Below are 21,073 nucleotides of genomic sequence, written 5' to 3'. Positions count from 1 at the left end.
GAGATTTTTTCTCTTTACTTAGTATTTGTATATATGTGTATGTGTGAAGAAAAGGTTTATGCTTTTACAAATCCAAAAATTGAACTTTCTTGTTTAAATGTTTTAATGTCAGTAGACCCAGAAATTTAAAACTAAAAATTTTTTGAATAAAAAATGAAAGACTGAAAAACTGAAAAAAAATCAGTAGAACACACTCCATTCCAGTTTCGAATTTAGTCCATCTGGATCTTCACTCTTCAATCTGTGGATCCATTGTTGTTCTGCTCTTAGTAAACGCCGCTGTCTGTCCGGAACGCCCTCCTCAATATGGTCAATCACACAACATTTTAAGTCTGTAAACTGATGGTTGAATTCCAAACAGTGTGTGACCATAGGTGCCTGTAATCTGTTGTTCTTCAGACAACTCTTGTGTTCAGTGGCTCGAGTTTTAAAGGGACGAGTGGTCTGACCCACATAGATTAAGGGACATGAACACATGAACACATAAACCACAAAAGTCGATGTACAGGAAGTTCTGTGTTTCAAATAAAAACTCTGATTGGTAGAAGGATGAATGAAGGTGTTAGACAGTTCTTTGGTGATGGTGCAAATAGAACATTTCCCACACTTAAAATGACCAGTTGAGAGTGTGGTGGGTGGACAAGGATCACTTATGTCAGATGGACTTAGAAGTTCTTTAAAATTCTTTTGGCGTGAGTACGCTATTCTGAAATGAATGTCTTTCAAAGAGGGATGAAGGTTCATTATAGTCCAGTGACGTCTGAGTATCTTGGAGATGATATTGATATTAGGAGAATATTCTAGAATGCATGTGGCAATATTGTCAATTGACTCAGGTTCACGGGGTAGGAAAAGAAGATCTCTATTAATGAACTTAGCCCTTTTGTATGCTTTTTTCAAAACACCAGTGGGATACCCTCTGTTCTTTAAACGAGAGTACAGTTGTTTGCATTTTGTTTTATAATCTCCCATGTCGGAACATAACCGACGATAACGGAAAAATTGAGAGGTGGGCAAACTTCGCTTCAGAGGGTTCGGATGGTTACTTGAGAAATCCAAAAAGGTATTCCTATCCGTGTCTTTTCTATATACTGTGGTTTTAATAGAACCTGTTTCTTTGATAACAAAAACATCAAGAAAAGAAATGTGACTAGAGTGATAAGTCATGCTAAATTCGATGTTACAATGTCTGGAGTTCAACCATTCAAAAAATTCATCCAGATCACCTTTAGAACCTTTCCAAGCCACAAAAACGTCATCAATAAAACGTAGCCATATAGCAATTTTATCTGAGAAGGGATTATTAATAATCCAGGTATTTTCAAATTTTTGCATGAAAAGGTTTGCTACCGAGGGAGCCATGGTTGCCCCCATGGCTACCCCCGATATCTGCTGAAAAAACCTGTCCATGAACCTAAAATAGTTTCTCTTCATGGCTAAAGATAGTAGTTTTATTATAAACTGGACAGGGATCCTATCATTACTTACGTTGTTGAGGAGAAATTCCTCAACAACAGTAAGAGCCTCGTCCTGAGGAATTACAGTGTAAAGAGATTTTACGTCTAACGTGACCAAAGAACTGTCTAACACCTTCATTCATCCTTCTACCAATCAGAGTTTTTATTTGAAACAGAACTTCCTGTACATCGACTTTTGTGGTTTATGTGTTCATGTCCCTTAATCTATGTGGGTCAGACCACTCGTCCCTTTAAAACTCGAGCCACTGAACACAAGAGTTGTCTGAAGAACAACAGATTACAGGCACCTATGGTCACACACTGTTTGGAATTCAACCATCAGTTTACAGACTTAAAATGTTGTGTGATTGACCATATTGAGGAGGGCGTTCCGGACAGACAGCGGCGTTTACTAAGAGCAGAACAACAATGGATCCACAGATTGAAGAGTGAAGATCCAGATGGACTAAATTCGAAACTGGAATGGAGTGTGTTCTACTGATTTTTTTTTCAGTTTTTCAGTCTTTCATTTTTTATTCAAAAAATTTTTAGTTTTAAATTTCTGGGTCTACTGACATTAAAACATTTAAACAAGAAAGTTCAATTTTTGGATTTGTAAAAGCATAAACCTTTTCTTCACACATACACATATATACAAATACTAAGTAAAGAGAAAAAATCTCTTCATTACAACACGATTTGTTCCACAAGTGCTGGTTCAGTAATAACTCTTTGTCTATTGTCACTTCCGGGTTCACCACCCGGCAGTGTTATATAAATCCCAGTTCTGTCATGGTACGGCCATCTTTTGATCTTGAGATGCAGCTTGCGTCCTATCTTAAGGTATGTCACTGGGGCTTCTTTTAATTATCTTTGAAGCTGTGCATTTTTACCAGTTTACTGATTGAATTTTTGTTCTGATTCTGGTTCTAGTTTTGATCGGATTTCTTTACACCCTGAGGCAGCAGATGAGTGAAACGCTGGCCATCGTCGGTGTACCGATCTACTAATCTAGATAAGTGGATTGTTATCCTCTATCGTTTGCACCGCCGCCCGGCTTTAAGTTCTTTACTACGGGGGGTCGGTCTGGAGGTTTTTTGCCAGTGAGGTGTTACGTCCAACCACCTTGGACCACCATTGTGGTGGTGGAAGGGCTCCTATCTGAGGCTTTTTCCTCCAGTTAGCTGTACCTTCCCTTTTAGAACTATAGCAGTGCTGCGTTCTTCTTCTTTTTTGTGACATTTTCTCATTTCAGTGAAAGTGTTCTTTGTAATATTATTGAGTTTCACAATTCCGAGTTTTTTCTTACTGTTAGAGATTTCCAACATATTGACTATTCAACGGTCCCAACAGCTTTCACAATAGACTCAGAAAAATTTGATTCTGCAACTTTAAGCGATCAAATAAATATGTGGAATAAGGCTTGCAGTTCTTTGTTAGACAAAATAGCACCATTATAACAAAGAAACTGTCCGCAAAAAAACAAAGAAACCCATGGTTTAACGCTTCGTTAGGGCTTTTAAAACAACAAGTGCGATCGGCAGAACGCAAATGGCACTCCAATCCCACCCAGGAAAACTTAGACAACTATAATACACATGCTTTGCATTACCGACATTCAATAACCAATACTAAAAAACAATTTTATACCAATAGAATTTCTAAATCTAAAAACTCAGCCACTCTATTCAAAATTCTCAAACAACTAACAGGATTTAAAAATGAAAAAATCAGGCAAAATGTGGCATATCCAACAGCTCAAACTCTTGCTAATTATTTTCAGGAAAAAATTACATCGATTAGATCTAAAATCTCTAATAAGAAACCAATTGTAGCAAACCTCACTAGCCCTTCTGAAAACGACAGTTTAATAACTAGGAATAAGACATTTAATGCTTCATTATCCAATTTTTTACTTCCATCCTTAAAAGCAATCGAAAATATTTTACATTGTATCAACATTAAAGGTTCTAAACAAGAACCTATTCCTCCTTTTTTCCTTAAAAAATATTTTTTCAGTATTCGGGCCATTCATTCATCAAATTATTCACTCTTGTTTATCAACAGCTACAATTCCATCGGAATGGAAACATTCCATTATCTCGCCAATCATAAAAGATCAAAAAAAAAATCTTGATGAATGTTCTAATTTCCGCCCAATTGCAAATCTGCCTTTTTTTATCTAAGTTAACCGAAAAGATTGTGTTTCAGCAATTGTCAAATTTTGTTGAAAAAACGCACATCCTACACCCAAATCAAACTGGTTTCCGAGAAAACCATTCTACAGAATTTTCCTTACTTGGCCTCACCACAACCATAAACTATTATCTAGATCAACACAAATCAGTTCTTTTAGTTTCATTAGATCTTGCCGCAGCATTTGACACTATTGACCACTATCTCTTATTGCTACGCCTTTCCTCCATAGGGGTTGCAGACCAAGTCCTTGAATGGTTTCGTTCGTACTTTAATAATAGAACCTCTACAGTACATTTTAATAACGAAGTTTCAAAAGCCTATCATTCTAATTTCGGTATTCCCCAAGGCTCCATCTTATCTCCTCTTTTATTTAATATCTATTTGGCTCCTCTGCTGACTCTCTGCCAATCAATAGGGTTTACTGTTTATGCTTACGCGGATGACATACAATTATTGTACCCTATTGAACCTAATAGCCAATCAGAAATTCAATCAATAAATCTCAAATTAAATAAAATTCATGACTGGTTAAACTCCAACAAACTCTCCCTAAATATTTCAAAAACTAACACTCTCCTCTTCCCCGGTAAAGAGGGAGTTCAACTAATTTCTCCGATCACTATAGAAAATAACGCTCTAGCTCCAATTACAATTACTAAAATATTAGGTATCCTATTAGATAATAAATTAACATTTCGTCCACAAATTAGTGCCTTAGTTAAAAACTGTTTTTATAAATTAAGAATGATCCGATCACTGGCACCGTTACTTGACGTTAGTTCCCTAAATATTTTGATTCACTCTCTCGTAATATCAAAATTGGATTACTGCAATTCACTATTAAAAGGGATCTATCATAAAGACATAAAACGCTTGCAGCTTATCCAAAACACAGCTATCAAGATAATCTTCGGCGGAAAGAAATTTGATCATGTTACCCCATTACTCCAAAATGCTCACTGGTTGCCTGTCTCCTACAGGTTAACTTATAAAATCGCCCTTTTAACATTTAAAACTTTACAGTCCCATACACCAGCATTCATTGATAAACTTTTGATTCCTCATGATCCACCGAGAGCTGATCCGTATCTCAAAACAATCTCAATATCCCATCTTTGAAAATAATTGGCACTCGTCGCACATCCATTTTCTCTGTAACAGCCCCAACGATCTGGAATAATCTCCCTTTAGATTTAAAAATGGAAGAAAACCTAAAAAATTTTAAAAGTAAATTAAAGTGCTTTCTTTTTAAAGAAGCCTTTAATTAAATTTCTTAAATTCTGAGATATACCAGCTTTTATTATTTCATTTAACTTCCCAGTCCCTTTCGTGTTTTCCTTGAATGTCACTCACACTTTTCTATATCAATTGTATTTCTCCCCCCTCTCCTAATTGTGTTTTGGAGCCTTAGGGCACATAATTACCCTGTAAGTAATTTGTCATCAACACTGTAAAAATTTTTATATAGATATGTCATAACTGTTTTATGTTGTATTAATGTTATATTAAACTCTGTACAACGCTTTGAAGTATCGATAAAGCGTTTAATCAAAAATCGGAATAAACAATAAACAAACATTCCAAGAGAAAGGATGTCATGAGAGTCCTCGTGCGAGTCAAGTAAGAGACTGCTAGATTTGAAACACCGTTCAGTGATAAAATTTCTCACAAAAGAAGGGAAAAAGCCAAAGGAGATCCGTAAACGCATAACTGCAGTTTATGGTGAGTATGCCACATCATCCTACAAAGTAAAATTTTGGAGCCAGTAGTTTAAGTGGGGTAGAGAGTTTATTAAAGATGACCCCCCACACTGGATGGTCTGTAGAAGCAACTTCCACAGAAATGTGCAAGAAAGTTGAGGACTTAATTTTGTCAGACAGAATTAAGGTTTCCCAAATAGCTGAAGAAATGGGCATCTCGGCAGGTACAGTTTGGAAAATAATTCATGAAAAGTTGAGCATGTCCAAAGTTAGTGTAAGATGGGTTCCAAGAATGCTGATGCCATGTCAGAAGACCATGAGACTTAATACAGTGAATTACAGTAATCTAATGAGAAATTACCAGCGAATGGTTAAGTATATTGAGAGGTTTGAGGTCCAAGAGAGAATAAAGAGAACGAATCATTTTAAGTTTGAAAAAGCATTTCTGAACTACAGAACTGAATTGTTTATTGAAAGACAGTTTATCATCATGGATTACCTCTAGAAGCTTGATCGTCATGTCAAGTTGAATTGGGATTGATCTGATACAGATAGGAGCTATCAGGGATTCATTATATGTCGTTGGGAATAGAAGAGCCTTACTTAGTTTTACTGATGTTAAGAGACAGCAAGTTTTCAGTGAGCCATTGACTAATTGAATCAAGCTTTTGGTTCTTGTTCTGTGTTTGAATCGGATGGAGTAGTTGAATATCTTCTGCGTATGTGAAAACAGTAAAGCCAGTGGATTGAGCGATTGTCAAAAGTGGGACCAGGAAAAGATTTAACAACATAGGAATAGTATGGAACCTTGGGGGACACCGAAAATCTGTGCATATGGCTATGATGCCGAACTTGGAAGATTGAAGTCAATATATATTCTATGCAGGAATAGATTTATGTCAGAAAAGCCACGAGAAATTATTTGATATACACTAATTCTTCCGTGTGCTGAGAAATTCCAAAAAGAACTTGAAACAAACTACTATGTTTTTCTCACGTATGCTCAGAATTGTGTAGCTCCCCCAAGGAGTTACCCTATAGGGGAACCCACCACCCAATCACTGCACATGTGTTGGTAATTCTTAAAAAATATTAAATATAATGAGGCAGGCTTGCATATCATAGCATAATAGAATCAGTAGCCCTTTGGGCTCAATGGAAAAGATTACATCCCATTCTATCTAGAGAAAGATTCCAACACGACACTTGATTTTGTCAGTCTGTAAAGCAACATCTCTTTAAGGTTTGAATCCAATTGTTCCCTGCCCCTTTTTTTTAATTTACAGGTTGCCTTTGTTTAAAGAAAAGACAAAATGGCCTGTTGTCAGTTGGCACTTTTGTTTCCCTTTTTTTTATATATAGAGGCAGCTTATAGCTAGGGATTCCTTTGTGTAGGGACCATTATCCTGCTTGCCTTCATAGAGAGCAAAGTTGCTTACCTATAGCCAGATGTTCTAAAAGGATTTCAGGATATTAGTTCTTGTGAAACCATCCATCTTCCTTGCAGCTGACTTTTCATAATACTAATTCATACAGAATTCTGATGGCCTTGTCTAACACCACCAGCTCAAGAAATCTCTAGAAAGCTTTACTGGTTTGGAGAGCTTTGTTGATATTTTTTCTGACCTGGGGCCCATCAGATGACAGCACTCAAACATCAGGATGAATATCCTGCTGTCCTTGGTGAACATCTGTTAGTTAAGCAACTTTGTTTACTGTACATTTACTGTATACCCTTAGGTGCATTTGTAAGGTACTGTGGGGTCTGTGTGGTAAAGCCTGTCATATACACTAAAGCCCTTTAGCATACACAAAATCCTAGTATTCATAGCTAAGTTAAAATGGTCTTCCAGCACCACTGTACATATGTACTAAAAACTGATGCACATTCAAAATTCCTTAGTGTGAATTTCACACTTGTCCCTAATATCATTGAGCTGTCTGGATAACTAATGATTGGTTTTTATTTTCAGAGTCTGAGCAAGAAAAGGAGCTGGAAAAGCCACAAATACTCTGGGCTTTGTATTTCAATATGAGAGACTCAACAGGAATAGACAGATCTTCTTATGAAGCATTACCCTCTAATGTGTACGTCTGTTCTGGACCAGATCCCCATTTAGGAAATGAGCAAGCTGTTAAGCAGGTGAATAAAACACACATTCATGGTTTTCTTTCTTTTGGGTTGTTGCTATTGTGTAGGACCTGAGGTATTCAGTTTTGTCCTAGGCAGCTATAGCTTCTGTTACATATACCCAGGAGTCCTTACTTTAGCTATTGATTCCCACTAATGCAGTAGTTTCCAGCATGCGTGCTAAGTACATGTTAAGCTTAACATTCTTTAGTAGACATACCACTTTGAATGCTTCATGCAACCAAAAATAAAATCTCTTCAAAATTAAGCTGTCGCTGAACTTCAGTGTTGTCTGAAATAAACTGACAGGTTGTTGCATACATTCTAGTTCTTAAATATGAGGTTTATTTTTAAACAGAACAAATGCTTAAGTATTTTAAAGCTAATTTCTGATATTTTATCTGAATAGGCAGAGTCAATTTTTAATCAGTTGTTCCCAAAAGAAGAATTCTGCCCACCTGCTCCAAATCCAGAAGATATTGTCTACGATGTTGATGACACTGAGTCACAGGATGCTGCATTTACTAGTTCATCTGAGATAAGAGCAGAAGAGGCTTCTGAGGAGCAAAGTGCTGCGAAAGGCATTGATGTCAGAGCCGATGCCAGGGAAGGTGGAGACAGCATGGCTAGTGCTGGGGAAAGTGGAGATGCTGTAGCCAACCACAAGACCAGAGAATAAAAGTAAAGACCAAACCTGAGTCCATGTGATAGCATTTGAATGGCATTATAACAATTATAAAACCAAAGGAAAGTTATGCTTGTGCAACCTTGTCTTTAAGCGTCTATGAAAACCTGGTGAATTACCAGTTTGGCATTAGTGGTGTCTGCCTTCCTGCATTTGCCATACCTCTATGTTTCAGACTGTAGTGTTCCAGTAGGTCATTTTGTGCATAGAACAGAGGATTATTATGGAAATATTTATTTTTAATAAAAAGTCATTTTGTGGCAATAGCCTGAAGGCTGCCCCGTGGTTAGCATTCCACTGTTTGAAGGGGGAATCCCCGGTTTGGATGGCAGCTGCCTTTCTGGTTCCTCAGTTTATCTGAGACTAGCAGATCTGCTGACTTGTAGTATACAGATTCATGGACAGGCATTAACATTCTCACTGATTAAAGAGCACCATTGGGCGATGCATCCTGTTGGCAGTCAGAAATGCTTATTGTATATGTACATACCTCTTTACTTAAACAGGGAAGAGATGGCATTGATTCATAGCTTCATGTTGCCAGCTGAATATAACAAAGGGACGTAAAAAAAAAGCCTTTCCCTCCATTTACTGTAAGTTTCTTTTCATTTTGTTTACATTTTGGATAATTTGGTGAAAGCTTGCATTTTATTTATTTCTGCAACTAGGATTTAAAAAAGCATACAATTTTAGTAAAGGTACTGATGTAAATAATATAGAAAACACATCACAGCAACAGCATAAGAATCTGCCTTAGTGTAATGTTTTATCACTAAACTATTGATGCCTAAATATATAGTATTATAATGCCTTAAGCTATACCTGTCATATTTAAAACTTATGTACTTCTAAAAACGCAACTTAATTGGCTAATAGTTTAGAAATGGTGACACACAAAATATGATTGCAGGTAAGGACCATAATGCCAGGTACTCTGCCAATTTTACATCAAGTGCTATTGATCAAAGCTGTGGCAAGTTATATGCGGGCAGTGCAGTTGCACAGGGCGCAAGAGAGGCAGGGGCTCTAAAACTGAACATAGGCTACAGAACAGAGTGTCTCGCTGCCTCTCTTCTGTCCCTTCCCTCACTACACAGTCTGGAGTCTCTGCCTATCCCTTTCCTGCACCCTCCTTCTTGGGAGTCCCCCTATCTTCGAGACTTCCATTTGTGGGTGAGGGACCATGTTCTGCGGATGCAGCAGTGCTCCGTGGAGTCTCCTACTTAGGCGCGTTACATTCATTAATGAGTCCCACTTCATTTGATGCACACTTCCTCTTCCTGTATAGTCAGGACCTGGCAGTGCCTGGATATACTTGAGTGGGAGGCTTCACGGAGTTTTGCTGTGCATGCTTGGCATAGTCTTTTGCCTGCAGGGGAAGGGTTTGGAGAGAGGGGTAGGATGGGAGACAGAGGGAGATACTGCATTGTGTGTTTGAGTAAGGCAGGAGGGAGGCACTCTGCACGGGGGGGGGGGGGGGGGGCACCATGGTGTTCGATTGCACAGGGCGCAGTTATGGCTTGTTCCAGCCATAGTATTGATTTTAAGCTTCAGGGCTTTGGTTAGCCAAAGTGTGAAAGTTCTAAAAGTGATCATCTGGAAGTATTTGACTTCTAAAAAGTATTTTAATCTTAAAAAAAAAAAATTGACTTTGAAGAACATAAGAATAGAGTTTACAAAACTGGATTTACTATTATACTTAACCTTTAAATAACCTGGTCTCCAACTTGGCAGTTTGTCTTAATGCTTTTCGAGTCTCTCTCTGAATCCTAAAACTCTTTTTTATTTTTATTTTTTTAAATTCTTTATTCATTTTTAAAACTTTCAATAAGTGCAACATAAGATGCAATCACTTTACACTTTAACATCACTTAATATTCCATCAAAGTCTAATCAAATACCCCTCCCCCCTTATACCCAACAATTGTTCTTAAGTATGAGAAAACATAAAGTATCCCCACCCTCTTAATGCTTGTTCTCGAATATCATACACAAGCTCTTCTCAAAACATGGTGCTGATGTACTTTGTTTCTAACAAACATTTTAACCCTTTTTGTTACTGTATTAAAAATGGCATCTTTGGCTAATTGTAAATTTTCATTTCCTAATTCAAACATCTACTTGTTTCCTCTTTTGTTACTAATATCTTTGAGGGGTAAATACCTTGTTTCTTTAGTGTCTCTATCTATAATAGTCATTGGGACTTTTCAATGAAGATTTTTGTCCAGAAACACAGAATGGGAAAAGCTATTTTCAAATAAGGCCTTGTTAACATTCTCTCTAATGCCAGATGATTGCTTGGAAGTTTGATTTCATTTTAACTTTCAATCCAAACATAAGAATAGCCTTACTGGGTCAGACCAATGGTCTATCAAGCCCAGTAGCCTGTTCTCACAGTGGCCAATCCAGGTCACTAGTACCTGGCCAAAACCCATGCTACTGATACAGGGCAAGCAGTGGCTTCCCCCATGTCTTTTTCAATAACAGACTGGATTTTTCCTCCAGGAACTTGCCCAAACCTTTCTTAAAACCAGCTACACTATCCGCTCTTACCACATCCTCTGGCAACGCGTTCTAGAGCTTAACTATTCTCTGAGTGAAAAATTTTTTCCTCCTATTGGTTTTAAAAGTATTTCCCTGTAACTTCATTGAGTGTCCCCTAGTCTTTGTAATTTTTCACGGAGTAAAAAATCGATCCACTTGTACCCGTTTTACTCCACTTTGGATTTTGTAGACTTCAATCATATCTCCCCTCAGCCGTCTCTTTTCCAAGCTGAAGAGCCCTAACTGTTTTATTCTTCTCTTCTCAGCCATTAAGATACTCATGTAAGTAGTAGCATTCAACTGATTTCATACAGATGTTTAAATACAGTATACGTATTCAGTGAGTACTATATTTATGTTTCTTGTGCTTGAGAATAAAATTAGATGGAACATAAAACAAAGTAGTTTAAGAAAATAGAATGCTGGAAATATTGAAGCGCGATTAGAAAAAGATCTTAATTCTTAGGGGCAGTTCTGTAAAGTGACATTCTTTATGCCTGTTCTATAATGGCATTAAGACGCACTTATCTATAGAATAATAACGCAAAGCTGCTTTGGTGTGCTGAAACTTAGGTTCAACAACTTATGCCAGGTTAAGTTGCTGTGCCAAAATTTGCCTTGTAGTACACAAAACTGATGGTAGTTTATATGTTACGCACATTTCTAGGCAGGATGCCTATAACATTCACATGATTACATCCCCTCAGTTATATGTTAAGTGGCCTAGGCACACTTTTTATAGAATAGCACCTAACATCTAACATATGTAAATGCAGTTAGTGATTTACATATAGTAACATAGTAAATGACAGCAGATAAAGGCTTTTCTTGAGGCTGTGGTACACTGTGCCGACGCCTTCAAAGTTGTGTCTACCATCACTCCCAGGTCTCTTTCAAGGTTACTTACCCCTAGCAGTGATCCCCCCATTTCGTAGCTGAACATCGGGTTCTTTTTCCCTACATGTAAGGTCCATCCAGTCTGCCCTAGTCATGATTAAATTAAGTCTTTTTTTTCCTTTGGTATTTCTGGGACATAGACGTAGAAGTTTGCCTGGTATTGTCCTTAGGTTCCAACTACTGGAGTTGCCATTGAAGCTCACTCCAGTCTATCCAAACCATCTCGTCATTTGCAGTATACAGACTGTAAAAGTCTGCCCAGTACTGTCCTCATGTTCCGCAATGTACTATAAAGTTGTATCTACAATTGGTTCCTAAATACAAGCACCTTTTATAGAATTGCCCTTTTACTGCTTTCCATCATAAGGATTAATAAAAATAAATTTATCAGATAGAAAATGACAACTTCTGCAAAAGAAAAAAAAAATTTAGAATTTTGTACCTTACATATTCATTTTGTATTATTTTCAATCTATTAAAACTCAACAAATAAATGGTAATTATGCACTAAAAGTTGAAGAAATATGTCATATTTCACTTTGTACCATGTAGAGGTTGTGTCAGGTTCTGTTCATGCAGATGTTCAACAAGATGTACAATTTGACCAGCTGTTGTTAATCTTATGTACACAGCTGTAAACATCAGCCTGCTAACATGTCTCAGTCTCTTCTTTTGCATTGCTAAAATGTATTCATGCATATTTAACTATGTAATAACCTGATTTTCAAATTCCATTTAAGTAGATACATTTAAGGAGATGCATTAAAAACATGAACATTTTTAAGCACAGAAATTTGTTGTACATACATTAAGTTATAGGTATACACGCACCAAAGGCTGAGTGGAATTGTCCAGATCAGAATGATGTGCACTAATGAAAGTGTCCTCCAATGCATTTGATAATATAGGAATCTTTATTCATCCAATGACATAAAAATACATCCGACGACTCAATGACTCGACATGCACATGTTTCGGCCAACAGACCTTCCTCAGGAGCGCCACAAATGTGAATATCTAGAATATGTTCCCACTCTGATAGGTTTTACCATACTTCAAACAAAAAAGAAAGTCAACTAAAACTTCTCAAAAAGTGAATATAATGTCAGGTAACAAGCGTCTCTCTGCTAAAAATGAGACACTTGTTACCTGATGTTATAAAATCAGTACCTAAATGAGTCCACTCCGTACATCATAATCTCTCTTGTAAAACTGGCCTTTCTCTTATATCCCAAAACTCCAATAAATCTACCATAATAAAACCCTTAGCGCGCATGTGCACTTTAATCTTCATGCATCTGTGTTTTGTGCTGCCGTGCCGCGCATACGCAGTACAATAATTCACCTGCCGCCAATCACCCGTGCCTGCCTCATCTGATTTCCTGCCTTCTGCCCCGATCTCCAACGCCGGCTGACTTCCTGCCTTCTGCCTACGCTGCCAGGACGCCTCTTCTTCTCACCCCCGGACCAGCAGCAGCAGCAGCAGCCGTGGTTTCATCAAGCAGCAGCAGGGCCTTTGCTAGGCCAGCCAACTTCAGTAATGCGAGGTGGGCCGGCCTAGCAAAAACCCCGAGGCTGCCCGGGCTAGCGGATGCTGGACAAAGGGAGCAGGGATACCACTGTACAGGGGGGTAGGTAAAAGAAAGGGAGAAAGGCTACTGCTAGACAGGGGGAGCAGGGAAGGGGTTCTGCTGGTCAGGGGAGATAAAAGGAAGGGAGAAGGACTACTGGACAGGGGAAGCAGGAAAGGGGTGCTACTGGACAAGGGGGAGGTAAAAGGAAAGGGAGAAGGGCTATTGCTGGACAGCGGGAGCAGGGAAGGGGTGCTGCTGGTCAGGGGAGATAAAAGGAAGGGAGAAGGGCTACTTTCAGTAGGGAAGTGTACTTTTTATGTTAATCCTCATCTTTCCTTCTTTGTAAAAAATGTTGTTTATCTTTTGTTGTGTTTGGATACTTGATAATAAAAATGAAAGAAATGTATCCCTGTGTATTTAGGAGGAGGCATGGGTCATGGATCTCTGCTAATGTCTCATTGGTCAAGCAAAAGCAAATCTCTGTTTCAGTATTTCAGAGCATGTTGAGTAATGCACTGACTTTTTCCTTTTCTTTTTTAAGGTTACTGTATATGTGTTGCTCATGGCAGACTCTTCAACTGGATGTGCTCTAGTTGTGGAATATATGATTTGAATAAATAAATTATATTAATTCTAATTGGTATTTTATATTCCTTTTTATGAGTGTGCATATGGTGGTCACTAATACTATTATTAAAACTCCAATAACTTGTGAATTTATTATGTTCCATTTAGTTGTTTCAGCAAGTTTTCTGTGAAGTCTCATAGGAAAAATAGTTTTATGTGCATGTTTTATGAGCAATCTTACACATTATGAGGTTCATAATCGAAATGGAAATGCATCTAAAAACCTGCCTAAATTGACCTAAAAGTGCTGATAATCGAAGCAGGTTTTAGACTTATCGAAAAGCAACTTAGGCCTTTTCACTGCTGCTGTGCGCCTAGAGTGAAAAGGGGCGTTTTTCGAGGAGTGGTTAGGACAGGATGTGGGCCGATCTAGATTAGTCATCCTGAAGCGATAATCGAAAGTTTAACGAGATGGAACTTATACGTTGTGACTTTGGCAATCTAAAAACAGATAAAAGTGCCCAAAAGGTATCCAAAGTGACCAGATAATCACTGCAGGGACAAAGTACAGAACCCCACACACTCCCCCAGTAATCACTGACCCCCCCCCCCCCACACACACACACACCATCATAAAAATTGGAATTAAAACGTACATACCTGCCTCCAGAACATCAGCACCTGGCATAGGAAAGCCTAGTAGAGCTGCACAGAGTGGCTTAAGTAGTGTGGGGGGGTGGGCTAGTGAACCATAGGGAGGACCCAGGCCCATGAGCCACTCTAACTGCTGCATTCATGGTGGAACATGTGCATCCACCAAACCCCCCCCCACACACACACACACTATTGTACTGCTATATAGGTGGCACCTGCAGCCATAAGGGCTGTTGGGGTTTTAGACAGGTGGGCATGGTAGGTTTTGGGGGGCTCACCATGACCTAAAAGTGAGTTGTGAGATGTTTATGTGGCACCCTTTTTTGTGAAGTGCACAGCAGTGCCCTGTAAGGTGCCCCACTACTCTGTTGCCATGTCTGGGAGGCCAATCCATCACTTTGCTGGTCCCTCCCAAATCCAAAAGGTCTTTTTCTAGGCATTTGGGACTTGGATGATTTTTTGGACGAGAATGTGATATAAAGATAGATTACTTAGTGGTCTGGACGATCAAACAGCTGGATGTAGAAGTAGACGATTCTCGAAAAATATATATTTTGGACATATTTTTCGAGAATGGATTTTAGACACTGCCGACTTTGGACGACTAGCGCCCTAGGCCCAAAACGGGCTTAGACCTTTTTTTTAATTATGCTTCTCCATGTACAGTATATGGCTGTTTTAGTTTTGAGGCATGAAGTCATTAAGATGTCATGCAAATAAAAATTGAATGTATTGTATTATATTTTAGATTTAATTACTACTTTTCTAAATCTAAGCTGAAGACAAGGCATACCAGTACCCTGTGCAGACACTGAAATTGGCACTTCTGCTTTCAGTAGTGGCAACTCCAGCATAGCAACTTCTCCTTTGTGCAGTAGGGGTGGATCCAGCATAACACCCTCTTTCTCTCTCTCCTTCTACCCAGCATCCACTTTTACACACAAAACTGTAGCTACTCCTTACTTTTTTTCCCCTGCTCACATGAACTAGTAGGACAGGTGGGACAACATGGTGACACCGCCTCATGGTGCCCTGTGCAAGTGCATATTTGCATACCTCAAAAGTGAGCCCTACTTATATAAACACAGATAGTGAGTACTCCTGCCACAGATCCTATCCAATTTGTGAAATTCTTCCTCCTCCTTCCTGCACTAAATTGTCTTTGTATCTGTCCCATAAAATGCCATTCTCTTTTATCCTGTTAAATCTGTGTAAACTACAGCTCTCCCTCAGTATTCGCAGGGGTTAGGTGCAGAGCTGGTCCGCAAATAGGGAAAAATCACAAATAAGTTTTTGGGCCGGCTCTGACCCACCCCCGCCTCCCTCCTGTGTCCCTGGACTTTACCTGATGGTCTAGCGGTGACTCGGGGCAGGAGCAATCTCCCTATGCTCCTGCCCCGTGGAGAGCCGTCATCAAAATGGCTGCCGTGAGTTCCCGTTGTAGTCTTGAAAGCTTTCTTCCCTTGTGATGTTTCTTGAGGTTAGGAAAGAGGTAGTAGTCCAAAGGGGCCAAATCAGGTGAATAGGCTGGGTGTGAAGATCCACCAATTTCTTCTGCACAATGGCTGCCTTGTGGGTGTCAGGTCAAAAGAGCGCCGGGACAAAGGCGCGCCCAGACAATTGAGCGCAGTGCACGCCGCCGCACCGCTCTAAATTACTGTTTTTAGCGCTCCGATGGGGGGGCGTGGGGGGGAACCCCCCCACTTTACTTAATAGACATTGCGCCGCGTTGTGGGGGGTGTGGGGGGTTGTAACCCCCCACATTTTACTGAAAACTGAACTTTTTCCCTGTTTTTAGGGAAAAAGTTCAGTTTACAGTAAAATGTGGAGGGTTACAACCCCCCAAACCCCCCATAACGCCGGCGCGATGTCTATTAAGTAAACTGGGGGGGGTTCCCCAATAAAAACCCCCGTCGGAGCCCCTAAAAACTGTAATTTAGAGCGGCGCGGCGGCGCGCGCTGCGCTCAATTGTCGGCGTGCACTTTTGTCTTTTGCGCCGTTGTCTATGAACCGCCTTGTGAGAAATGGCATTGTCTTGAAGAAACAAGATTCCTTTCAAAAGATTGCCTTAACATTTGGAAACCAGTTGCTGCTTCAGTTTGTCAAGAAGTAGTACTTTACCTGGAAAAGGGTGTGATTATTATGGCAATCTACAAGCAAAGTTCCATCTTTGTCCCCAAAGACAAATGCTAGCACCTTTCTTGATAACTTATGTGTCTTGAACTTCAGCAGAGCTCCGAGAAAGCCTGTAACAACAATTTTTAAATTTGTACTTTTATTATGCCCTGATGAAGCCCAGTTTTTTTAGGTGAAATGGGTCCTGTTGACTGCATTTTAAGTTAAGTGCATTTTCTATAGGAGCATGATAAATAATTGAGGTCAATATGTTATACACATATATTTTTTATGCACAGGTACTTCTTTGGAAAAAAATTAAAAATTTAACACAATTAGGGATGTTTGAAGACTAATGATGACAAACCACTTCAACCGTTAGAGTCATGAACTTTTCTACGTTTTGGCTTTCTGAAGTCCTTTCCTTTATTTAGATAGTTACCAGTTGGTTGTTCTCTACTGGCTGACTTTTTTTCTTTTTTCACTTTTGTGGAGTGTTTCCAGCAGCCATTAGGCTTTTTCTAGTATTTCATATGGTTTAAAAATCCCACAGGATTCCACCAAAATGGGTCCAAAATGGATTGGTCAACATTGAGACATTTGGGAATCCATTTAGTCATGAACCACCTCATGTCTAAAATCTTGTGAATAATATAGCCCACTCATTCCGGGATATCTCCAGGGTCTCAGTGGATGATCATCTAGTTTCATGGAAGGAATGGCATCCACATTTTCTAGAATTGTCACTGGAGTTGGTCTCCCAGAGCATTCTTTGTCTTCCCTGCTCCAATGTTCTGTTCTAAATGAAGCAACTCAGTTTTTGACTGTGGAGTAGGAAGGGCACTTATCCTCTACTATAATTGACATATTATTGTAAATTTGTTTGGCTGAGTTCCCTTTTAGGAAAATATATTTTCATCACCAAGGAAATACTTTTAAAACCAATAGGAAGAAATTTTATTCACTCAGAGAATAGTTAAGCTCTCAAACATAAAAATAACCTTACTGGGTCAGACCAATGATCCATCAAACCCAGTAGCCCATTCTCACCTGGCCAAAACTCAAGGTGTAGCAATATTCCATGCTACCAATACAGGGCAAGCAGTGGCTTCCCCTATGTCTTGCCCCCATGTCTTGCCAGAGGTTGTGGTAAGAGCGGATAGCGTAGCTGGTTTTAAGAAAGCTTTGGACAAGTTCCTGGAGGAAAAGTTCATAGTCTGTTCTTGAGAAAGACATGGGGAAGCCATTGCTTGCTCTGGATTGGTAGCATGGAATATTGCTACTCCTTGGGTTTTGGCCAGGTACTAAGGACCTGCATTAGCCACCGTGAAAACGGGCTACTGGGCTTGATGGATCATTGGTCTGACCCAATAAGGCTATTCTTATGTTCTTACCACTTAGCACTCTTTTGCAATGAAGTCTTCATTGTTTTGTGCAATTTTCACTTCAGATCTGAAAAAAAAAATTTAAATTGGGCTACAATTATTAAATTTACTGGTATGTCAGACACGTACAAAACAACAATGTGATGAAAATATTATTAGTCTAAAAGTAGGTGAAATAGGAAAAGCCAAAGACTTATCAGCACTCCTTTAATTATAGGATGTCATTAACTAATGGTTATTGTTGCAAAAATATTTTCTGTGTATGGTTCAAATTAGAATTTCAAGATAGCTATTGACAACAGAACCCGTGTGTTATTCCAGTCTATATTATGTTTTTAACTTCTAAAAAGTATTTGCATAATGACAGCCCAGGGAATTATGCATACTAGACTGCATGGAAGGGTGGAAGGATGCATATTCTCCTCTGTGGCCAGCATAAAGTGTGTATAAGTCTCAATCATGCCATACCCCACAGCACCACTATCTCCTGACTATTCTAGCCTGCAGGTGGGGTGTGAGGTGCTTGTTTCCAGCTGAAACACAGAAGTCTGAGGAGAGCAACAAGAGATAGAAGAGGGATAGGCTATTGCCACCAACTTGAGGGGCTGAAAGGATAACAGAAGTACACAACTCTGGCGGTTGCTTTTCCTTTCATTTATTTATTGCAGGGAATAATTATTTTAGGGCAGACACAGTGGTAACAGGCAGGCATGATTGGCAGCTATGAAGAGCCAATTAACCTGGGGTGTGGTCCTGCTGAGGCTGGCCAAGGAGACCCATGTGACACTGCCTGTTTAGCTGAGAGACACAAAGGACTGTGGGAAATGATACTGCAGCATGTACTTACTTGGAGGGGCAGGATTGCTTGCCACAATGACTGGTAGAGTACAGTTGGGCTGCACAAACTGAGAGGTTGAGGAGAGAGAATCCTGACCTGAGGTTCAAAGAGCCAGCAGGGGTACATTATGGTAGAGGTCAGTGAGGGGTGTTTGATGTGGAAGAAGGGAAGAGAGATAGATTGGATGAGAGATTGGGGGGGAGGGGTAGATAGATTGGAAACATTTTTTTAGGAGGGGGAAGTTGAGGGATATCTGATGAAGGATGAGGCAAAAGGGTGAGAGCTTGATGGGGAAGAATAGGTTTCCCTGTTGGAAACGAGAACACCTGACTGTAGAAAGGAATGTGAGATAAGATAAACATGAACTGTTTTGTGTAGTATAGACAACCTGAGTACACTCCTGGATACACACACAGAGCTTTGTTTATGACCCTTATTTGTGTATCTATCTGTTGGCAATAAAATGACTGGAATTATTCTCACTCTGCAACAAATGCAATCTTTATTATGGACTGATAAGGAAAACAGAGAAGCAATAGCAAATAAAATTCCCTAAACAGACATTTGTACCAACCAACATGTGACAATTTTGGCTCTTCTCCAGACACTTATTCACTCTGACTATCCCAGGCAAGAAAACAGAAATAAAAATTAACCTATACTTCCTTGTAGGGATGAGCAGCCCAAAGCAGTAAGTCAACAAGCATTAACACTCTTAAAGAGTATGCCTCGTATGTGAAAGAGGGCTCACTTCCTACCAGTGTGCACAAAAATAAACTATCACACGTGTACAAACTTAACAGGAAAGTGTGTGTTCTTTAAGAAATGGGCACTGTTATCAGCAATCATATCAGCACATCTCTACTTTCTTGTGCAGCCAAGTGACGTAAGATACCACTTATAGAATGCTACTTCGTGTCTGACTTTTTTCCTTAAAAAAACAGCAAGTGGAGGTGGAACTGTACACTAGATAATGACACGGGGACACATTTTTTTCCCGTCCCTGTGGTAACTCATTTTTCTGTCCCAGAGATTTCTTTTCCTGTCCCTGCCCCATTCCTGCAAGCTCTGTCCTCATCTGCACAAGCCTTAAACACAGTGGCGTACCTAGCATATGTGACACCCAGGGCCCATCATTTTTTGACACCCCCCCCCCCCATCTGTATGAAAAACATGATTTTTAGTAACAATCCACACATCACACATGAATACCTAGGAAAAGGCAGCATCTTACATACTGCAGTGAGCAGTACATCAATAAACCCATTGTAAAACTAAACAAGCCAGACTTGTACAGATCAATCCTACACAGTCGATCCTAACAGAAAACCATGTCTTTTTGAACACACAGAACACAGAAAACACCTTCGCCTAGTATGTAATCACAAACTAACCCCCCCCCCCCCTTTTACAAAACTTAGTGTGATTTTTAGCCACGGTGGTAACAGCTCAGATGCCAACGCTAAAAAACGCTCTACAGTTTTGTAAATGGGGAGATAGAAAAAAAATACATAGACAAAGGTTAAACTGAAGCACCAAGAAGCTGGACTCTGCATGAAATGCAACATCACAGAAACAGCGATGCATCTCACCTAAAGCAAAAAATAAATAAATAAATATAATTTTTTTCTACCTTCTCTTCTCTGGTTTCTGCTTTCCTCATCTTTTTGTCACTCTCTTCCTTTCATCCACTGTCTACCCTCTCTCTGCCCCTTCTATATGGCATCTTCTCTCTTTCTATTCCCGTTCTAGAAACTTTATGCATCCCCCTTCCATTTCTCCCTTCACCCCCATTAGTCTGGCATCCGTCTTCTTCCCTTCCCTCCTCCAATGGTCTAGCATCTCTCCTCTCCTCTTCTTCCCTTCCCTCTCTCACACCCACATGGTCTGGCATTTCACTCTCTCCTCTCCCTTCCCCCCACTTCCATCAGCATCTGCCCCTTTCTCTCCCTCCAACCCAATTCCATGCAGTATCCTTCCCCCTTATGTCTCTTTCCCCGCAATTCCATCAGCATCTGCCCCTTTCTCTCCCTCCACCTTGCTTCCATACCACCCTGACTCCCTTTCTCACCCTTCACCATGATTCCATACCACCTTGACCCTCTTTCTCCACCCTTCACCATGATTCCATACCACCTGACCCCCTTTCTCACCCTCCACACCCTTCCATACCACCCTGACCCCCTTTTGTCACCCTCCACACTCTTCCATAACACCCTGACCTCCTTTCTCTCCCTTCACCACCCTACTATGCTCCTTTCTTTCTCCATCCCAAATCAGCAAGGTCCCGCGATGATTGCTTCTGCTCCGGATGGAAGAGGTAAGT

General features: G+C 39.8%; 1 protein-coding gene across 3 annotated transcripts in view; it reads left to right on the top strand.

Moving 5' to 3' along the window:
* The window catches only part of CHM (CHM Rab escort protein), a 211,572-nt gene extending 197,794 nt beyond the window's left edge, over positions 1 to 13,778 (top strand). Inside the window, exons 14-17 of one of the 3 annotated variants that reach the window (XR_004539584.1) lie at positions 7,330 to 7,499; positions 7,897 to 8,168; positions 8,679 to 8,765; positions 13,729 to 13,778. Coding sequence is in view for 2 of the 3 variants with exons in the window: in XM_033945876.1 (XP_033801767.1) it covers positions 7,330 to 7,499; positions 7,897 to 8,166 (440 nt within the window). In the remaining variant the exon portion in view is untranslated. Of the gene's footprint in view, positions 1 to 7,329; positions 7,500 to 7,896; positions 8,451 to 8,678; positions 10,627 to 13,728 lie in introns of those variants that run through there. The other 2 variants (XM_033945876.1, XM_033945875.1) reach the window with 2 other exon arrangements.
* Positions 13,779 to 21,073: the final 7,295 nt, after the last annotated feature.

The sequence above is a fragment of the Geotrypetes seraphini genome, chromosome 5, assembly GCF_902459505.1.
Source record: "Geotrypetes seraphini chromosome 5, aGeoSer1.1, whole genome shotgun sequence".
NCBI lineage: Eukaryota > Metazoa > Chordata > Amphibia > Gymnophiona > Dermophiidae > Geotrypetes > Geotrypetes seraphini.
This window is presented reverse-complemented; position numbering and strand designations above follow the sequence as displayed.